Source organism: Pyrgilauda ruficollis, unplaced genomic scaffold (assembly GCF_017590135.1).
Source record: "Pyrgilauda ruficollis isolate IOZ18807 unplaced genomic scaffold, ASM1759013v1 scaffold57, whole genome shotgun sequence".
In the NCBI taxonomy this organism is placed as follows: Eukaryota; Metazoa; Chordata; class Aves; order Passeriformes; family Passeridae; genus Pyrgilauda; species Pyrgilauda ruficollis.
This window is the reverse complement of record NW_024527377.1, coordinates 6,255,686-6,263,563: the sequence shown is the minus strand read 5'-3', so window position 1 is coordinate 6,263,563 and position 7,878 is coordinate 6,255,686. Positions and strand designations below refer to the sequence as shown.

At 42.6% G+C, this 7,878-nt stretch overlaps 1 protein-coding gene across 7 annotated transcripts in view; it reads right to left on the bottom strand.

The window, feature by feature from the left end:
• Nucleotides 1–3,886: 3,886 nt before the first annotated feature.
• The window catches only part of SGCD (sarcoglycan delta), a 308,254-nt gene continuing 304,262 nt past the window's right edge, over nt 3,887–7,878 (bottom strand). For all 7 annotated transcript variants that reach the window (XM_041482031.1, XM_041482033.1, XM_041482032.1 and 4 more), the window contains one exon: nt 3,887–6,404. In XM_041482031.1, the coding sequence (XP_041337965.1) occupies nt 6,231–6,404 (174 nt within the window). In that variant the 3' untranslated portion in view covers nt 3,887–6,230. The remainder of the gene's footprint in view (nt 6,405–7,878) is intronic.

Sequence of the window (7,878 nt, the reverse complement as noted above, 5' to 3'; positions counted from 1 at the left end):
TTCCACTGAGCTCCACGAAAAGATCAAGCATAATTGCCACCATATTTAGTAAAATGGATGTTATTAATTTAAAGTATAATAGTGCAAAGGGACAGAGACGTTGACTGCATTACTGTGATTAGGGTGATGTCTCTCCCCATTTCTTCCCCTTCCCTCCTACCTGCCTTGTTTAATTCACTCCACTCTTGCTTGAATAACCTCAGCACCACGTCAGTGTTTAACCCTGCTCCACTCACAGCCATAAACTTGGCTACATCAGCTGTGAACACACAGCAACTGCCAGGCAGAATTTACCTGGAAGTCCCAGTTTTATGGTCATGCCACTGCTACACGCAGGTTTTGGGTTTTGGGGGCTGCTGGATTTGGGAGCAGGATGCCAGCTACCAAAACATTACACAGCAATTTCAGAGCTGAGGAAAAAAAAGGTTAACATGGGGGAAAGGGAACAGTTGCCAGGATCACATTCCTGAGCATCCAGGGCAATAAAAAGGCTGGTATTTTCACATTCAAAAAGCACCAAAGCAGTGCTTGGCAAAGCTTGGCAGGAACATGCCCTGTGCTTGCTGGGGTGAGTTCTGGATGATGACATTTCAAAATTTAAAATGTCAGCCATAAAAAACAGCACAGCCTCTAACTTTTTCTCTTTTTCTTTTTCTTTTTCTTTTTCTTTTTCTTTTTCTTTCTTTTTCTTTTTCTTTTTACTGTAGGTACTTCTAAAATGAAATCATTGTAGCAGTTACTGTTCTCCACAAAGCAGCCACTGGAGCTGCTGCCCTGCTAATGCTCAAGTGAACAGCTGGCACCATTTACTCAGTTTATTTATACTTACAGTCCAGGATGATGTCTTTAAGCTTTCTGGGCTATTTCTCCACATTTCAGATTTCAGGTAACTTTGCCCTCTGCACACATTTCAAGATTTTTCACATTATTTCCTCCTCTCCCCGTTAACCAAGTTAGAGCCTTCCTGCCACTTTATTCTCTCAAATGCAGCTTTATGGTACACCTGCATTTCTCCTACCCAGTTCAGAAAAAGCACCATTAAAGTTAATGCATTTCAGGCATGAGGGCAACCAGAGAGGGATAAACTTCTTGAAGTCTTTGGTCTTTGTCTCACTCTCTTTTGCAATATGAAACTTAAAGCCATAAGAACAAACAAAAAGAAAATTGGCTTTTGTTGTAAACAAGTGTATATGAGAGTGTGTGTGCATGTGTGAGCATCTTATGACAACAAAATGAATTTTCACTAGGTTGTGATGTGAGTTAGCCTTCTCAAGTTCCACAGGAATCTCCCTTTAACCTTGGGGCACTTTCTAGGGAGGGGTTTTTATTTAGCCATCATTTTTCTGTACCATATACTGCAGATTTTTAGGCTTGTGCCTTCAAAGTTTGTTTGTGCAATACGATATTTATCATAAGATAAATATCACAACCCTTCCAAAACACAGCTGTTAGCACATGACTGAGGTAACCAAGTACAAATCACTCTTGCACATACTCAGTCTTCTAAGAAGGAATACTCAGGAGAGGCTTTATACATATTGTAGTAGTTACTGGCTCCCCCTTTTGATGACTTCCTCTACTGTTAACATTTCTTTGTACTGTTTAAATATGGGGTAATATGCTTCAAAATTAATAACAAACCCAAACAAACCAACAGCCAAAAAAACCCCACAAAGAAACTTGGAGAATGGTTACAGATGTACAGCCTTTCTCAGGACCTCTGCTTTTGCTAATGGCAAAGTCTTTTTGCTTTAGGAGAACCATCCTGCCTCAGCCATGACAGAAGGGTCACACACTACATATGGAAAAGGTTCCTGTCACAGGTGATCACTGGCTGTCATCCTCCTGACCCTTTCCTAAAGTGTCACATTTACAGCAAACTGGACGAGGTCCTGCAGTCCTATAAAGAGCCAGCACACATAAATGCATTTATGACTCCTGCATGGCTGCCCCAGGTACACTGACACTGCTGCCACAGTCCCCTGATTAGCTTTTGGGTGGGGTTTCAGTGCTCACAGCTGCAATGCAGGCTCTGGTTCAGCCCCAGAGCCACCCCAGGGGCTGGCAGTGCTCCCACTGTCCCCAGCTGGCACCTGCCCAGCTCAGGCTCAGGCCATGAAGTCATCACCAACTCTCCCACTGAGCTCAGCAGACACAAACTAAACTCCATTTCGAGATCAACCCCACCTCCCACACAGCAAATGCTCCACTGAACTAAACTTCAGGCCCGATTCACAACAAAATACACAAAGCCTGGTTTGTCTCTGGTATTTTATCAGCGGTAGGTAGAGCACGTGGATGAAATTCCAGTCAGGGGAGCTCTGCTTTAAGTGGATTCAGGGGAAAGCAGCCCACACAGGTAGGGAGGAATCCCACTGTGAGGGATTTCTGGGCAAGGCAGGAGGAGAAGGGACTCTCCTGCACTAGCCTGTCCAACAGGAGAGTCAGCCACTGTGAGTGCGAGATGGCTGGATGTGTTAGCAGGCAGCTTTTTAAACAAAATGCCTGTTTTTTCCCCTGGGATCTGAGACACAGTCCTGTTTGCTCTGCTTTCACAGAATCCTAGAATGGTTTGGGATTAAAGGGACCTTAAACCATCCAGTTCCAGCCCCCTGCCATGGACAGGGACACCTTCCACTAGACCAGGCTACTACAAGCCCCATCCAACACTTCCAAGGATGGGGCAGCCACAGCTTCTCTGGGCAGCCTGTGCCAGGGCCTCAGCACCCTCACAGCAAAGAGTTTCTTCCTAATATTTAACCTAACCGTGCTTGCTGTCAGTTTGAAGCCATTCTTCCATGCCCTATTATCCCTGCCCTTGTAAAAAGTCCCTCTCCAGCTCTCCTGGAGCCCCTTTAGGCACTGGAGGGGCTCTGAGGTCTCCCTGGAGCCTTCTCTTCTGCAGCTGAACACTCCCAGCACTCCCAGAGGGGCTCCACCAGCCCTCAGAGCATCTTTGTGGTCTCCTCTGGACTCACCCCAATGTGTGCCCATCCCTCTGATGCTGGAACCCCAGAGCTGGACACAGCACTGCAGGTGGGGTGTCACAAGAGCTCAGACTCCCCTCCATCGAATGCTTTTGATGCAGCCCAGGACAGGATTGGCTTTTTGGGCTGTGAGTGCACTTCAGGTCATGTTGAGCTTCTCCTCAACCAACAACCCAAGGCCTTCTCCTCAGAAATATTCCTGACCCACTCTCTGCCCAGCCTGTGTTTATGTTTGCCACTTGCTGACCAGCACAGGCAGCATCACCCAAACCACTGTCTCAAAACTCAAGTGGTGCTCAAATGATCTCCAAGTCCCTACAGGGGTTAATTCTTTCTAGAAACAATTCCTCACATTTCAACACAACACATAATTTTATGGTTTTTAAGATGGAAACATGGTGGTAAAATATATTGAAATAAGAATTTCTTTCAGTAGATGTAATTAAGGTACCCCTTGTTCACCTCAGAGAAGCATCTGCAGTGATGGCACAGATGTTAAGGTCATTTCCTAAACAGCTCCCCAGCAGAAATTCACACCAAGATGTGAATGTCCTTAGCAGTTTCATGGCTGTTGTGACATGAGAAGGTGATAACCTCATCCAAGAGCCCAGCTGGGAAAAGCAGCTACTCAAAATTAATTTATTGGGATGGAAATTGGGAGCAGCCAGAGGGTGGCACAGGGATGAGGATTGAACCACTGCTGTGATCAGAGTGGAGCACTGAAATCAGGATGCAGCATCCCTGGTGGGCTCAGCCCTGCCTTCCTCACCCCCCTGAACACCCCCGGGCTGGGAATTATTCTGATTCATTGTCAGGGAACTCTTCCTGCAGCACGTGTCTTTAAACTGCTCACACAGGATTTGGTTATGGATTGGGCCATGCTTGCTATGAGGTTTGTGATCAGTATTCAATGAAACATGGAAAAAAAATCTACAGTAAATGTAGGACTATGAATGGGACTTCAGTCATGGTCCCAGAGGTAACATACACAGTATTTTGCTATATTTAACATGGTAAGAAAAAAAAAAAAAGTCTGTATCATTCTAGGTGCCCCTACAGTCTTAATGTATTTCACCAATATCTGTTTTAGGTTGCACAACCAGTTCCCAAGACACCCTCCTGTCCCTCCCCCCAAATAAACTAGATTTAATAACAAGATAAATATGATGTGCTTCTCCTTGCTGAGTGCATTGACTTAAGGCATAGGCACAATTCCCCTCTTTGAACAGAGATGGTACAGTCCTGTGTCCCAATACAATTGTTACCCTGGGTGACCCTTTGCATTCAAATGTTGACTCAAAACATAATAATTACAGGAATCATTCATTAACAAATAGTTTGAATTCGTTGATTTATCAGAAAGCATTATTGAAATAAAAGGAAAGAATTCAATCCTCTTTCAGGAATAAATGTTTTTGGGAGTGCTGCTTTGTCAGGCAGCAACACATCTAATCTAAACTCCACAGAAATCTTCTCTGAGTCCAATCAGTTTTGGATTAAGCCAGAATTGTTAATTTAAAAAGAAAAAATTAAAAAAAAAAATCAAACCCTGGTACTCTTGAGACCACAAGAAAATATGTGAAAAGCTGTAAAAAAAGGGAATTGACTAAATTATTTCTAAAGATTTCTGTCAGCTATGCTTTATCTTGAAAATCACTTGAAGAATACCAGCTTTGGTTAGATATCACTAGAGATGAGCACAGATCTGTCTTATTTGCACATGAGGTAATATTTCAAAAGCATCTCAGTGGCTTAGAAACCTTGCTGCCCTCTTGAGATTTATTGTAACTTGGAAATTTTTGCCTTAACTGGTATATTTGGTTTTTTAAAGGATTTTTACATACATGTGGATGAAATTATGGGTCAGATTTCAATGATCTGGGCTCTTATCATTATTTTCCAAAACTTCAAAAGTGGAAGTAATGTTACCAGATCAGATTTTTGTGTTTTATCCTGCCTGTGACTCCTAGACTTTAAAATAAGGAAAAACTGCAACCATGATAAGATTCAACCACAGAGTTTTGGGGACTCAAATTCTAGAGGAACCAGCATCCAAAGCCCTTCCTTTCAGTAATCTGGCTTTGTCACAATCTTTATAAATCCTTAAAAAAAACCCTTTAATTTTCAGCATCTCTGATAATTGCAGTTTCCACCAAATCTAAGTGACCTTGGACTGTGTATCTTGAAAAGAAAGATGACAAAAATTCTGGTGTAGCATCTACATTATATACTTAATTTTATGATTTTCTCAGTTTCTAGCTGATCTTCTCTCTTTCTGCAGATATTTAGGCAATGTCCGAATCTTAAATCTTCACACCTTCACACCCAATATGTTCATAATTGAAGGTGTTAATGGGGAGTTTGTAGGGTGATCCAGGACACCTGTTGGCAAAAGAGGTTCAGAATTTTTCTACTTAGTCCAACTTTCACAAGTTTGTTCCTTTCCAATAACTAAGTACAACACCAGTTTTGCCAGCACAGAGATGATTTTAGGTTAGTGCTGGACCTGATGTGTCACACCTGAATAGCACAAGGCATCCTTGGCCATGCACAGGAAAGTGTTGAACCCCTTCAGAAAATCACATTTATTATTTCAGCAAGGTCTGGACTTTCCTGTTAGCCAAGTGCATCCCTCTCTCCCAACAGGGAGCCATGCTTCAGGTGGTAATTTAATTAAAGAGTAATTTAACCTCAGGTATCTTGGATCACTGTAGGTGATCAGCACAGCACATCTGGCTGCTTTGTTGTTTTTGAAATTATTTCTTTTTCATGCCACCGATTTAATGGCACAAAAATAATCAGAGATGCTTCTCTTCCCTTTGGATGGTGCTGGGTCTGCATTGGTTCCAGGGTTTTGCCCAGCCAGCAATCCCATTGCTCTGAGAACATGATCAAAAACGAGGGGTGATCATTGCACTGTCTTAATACAGAAGGGTCCAGGGGAGCATCAGATCCAATTCAGCAGATTGTACCAGTAAATTTTGGTGTGGGAAAGAGAAATGCTACACAAATGTAACAGGGTCACCCTGGGATTCCTTGTACTGAAACATCATTTTACACAGAGGATATATATATATATCTTATATATATTTTTTTATATATATATTCACACACACGCGCGCGCACACACAAAAAAAGTCTTTGATAGGCTTTCTGTGTTCTAGTAAAAATAGTTGGCAGCTGGATCTGTGAGACCAGAACTGGCTTTTGTGCTGCCTGTGATGCCCCTCTGCAAACTGTCTCTCAAAGGCAGACGCTCGTGTTTATCTGGCAGGTGGAGCTGCTGCCTGCCTGAGACAGGAACAGCCGCCCGTTGGGACACACACAGAGCTCGTAGATTTTTTGCCTGGACCCTGCAGAAGAGGAAGATCCTTGAGGCAAGTTAGGTAGTTTGATTTTTGCAGAATTCAACGTTATCTGGAGTCAGTGGTGGCGAGAGAGAGAGAAAAAAAAGAGATAATTAGCAGGGAGCTGTTATTTCTGATTTAAAGAAAGAGTTGTTATTTCAGATTTCTATGTTTAAAGAAGATTCTTCCAGACAGCTCAGCTGCTCCAAAAACTGGGTAGGGAAGTGTTTTAGGATGGGAAAGTCTAATACAAATCTGTGTGGGCACATTATCTGCCTTTACCACAACCTCCAGTTTGTTTCTGCTGATGTACCCACCGTGTTTCCTTGGCTTTCAGCTTCCTGGAACACGTCCAGGAATCCAATCCCAGGTTTGGATTGACCCAACCAGAGGTAGCCCGCTGTCAGATGGTGAGCATGGATGGTTCACACCCACCCAACCACCCTGCTCCATCAGGATCTCTGTCACTGTGATCCCATTGCCAGTTACACTTGCAGGCTCCCAGCACTGACTTTTATGTATATTTTATGTATATTTTATGTATATTTTATGCATGTTTTATGTATATGTGTAACACTTTTGTGTATATTAAAAATAACTCAAATGTTCTAACAGTCCTAAATTCCTCCTTACAAAACAACATAAGGCAAACAGCATGTGGCAGCTCTCAGACATGTGGCAGCTGCAGGGGAGTGCTCTGGCATCAGCCAGAATACAGTAAGATAACCTGAACCCCAGAATAATACAGGGTGACTGAGAATATCAGCAATGACAGTAACAATCTCCTAGTTTAGTATCCACCCATCTGATGTCCTGAAAGATACAAGTCAATTTATGCATTTAAAAGCATCTTAGTACTGAAAGCAACTGCCTGAAGTTGTGAAATGCCTTGGATTTCAATCTCAGTGTATTAAGCTGGTTTTTTTCTGGTATTTTTCAGAAGTTTTTTCTTAACACCCATGGTCTAGCTTTGGACTGTCTTAAAATGCAAATGTTTAGAAATAACAGAAACTGCAATTAAAGAGTCTTTCTATTTTATACCCCTGACACTAAGATAGGTAAATCTTAACTGATGTGGGAGCCCTCTTGCCTGGAGGTTTGTGTTCCGTGGGCAGCTCCTCCTGACAAGGGTCTCAGTGGTTTCCCCACTGGGAGCTCCTCAGCCTCATCCTTTGGTGCCTTCCATCACTGTGGCAGGAGGAGGGGATGAGAAAACCATCAAAACCATGTGCCCACATGATTTTGTGACACCAGAAGAGGCTTAACTCATCACCTACTTTACTTTTGCTCTATATTATCAGCTTTAAGTGTTCTCTCTTCCCCTTTGGAAGTGTCTCCAGTGCAACAACCTGTGTCTCCTAATGTTCCCTTTCGTTCCAGAATGAAACATCAGCCACAAAAGCTTTCCAGATCAATACCGTTGAATTAAGCTCTTCTTATAGAATAATATACGATAAAAGATTTAATTATGCTGGCCAAGTAAATCTTGTTTTAAAGTGACAAGGAAACAAAGAATTTAGGAGCAGTGTGCATTTTTACAGCTG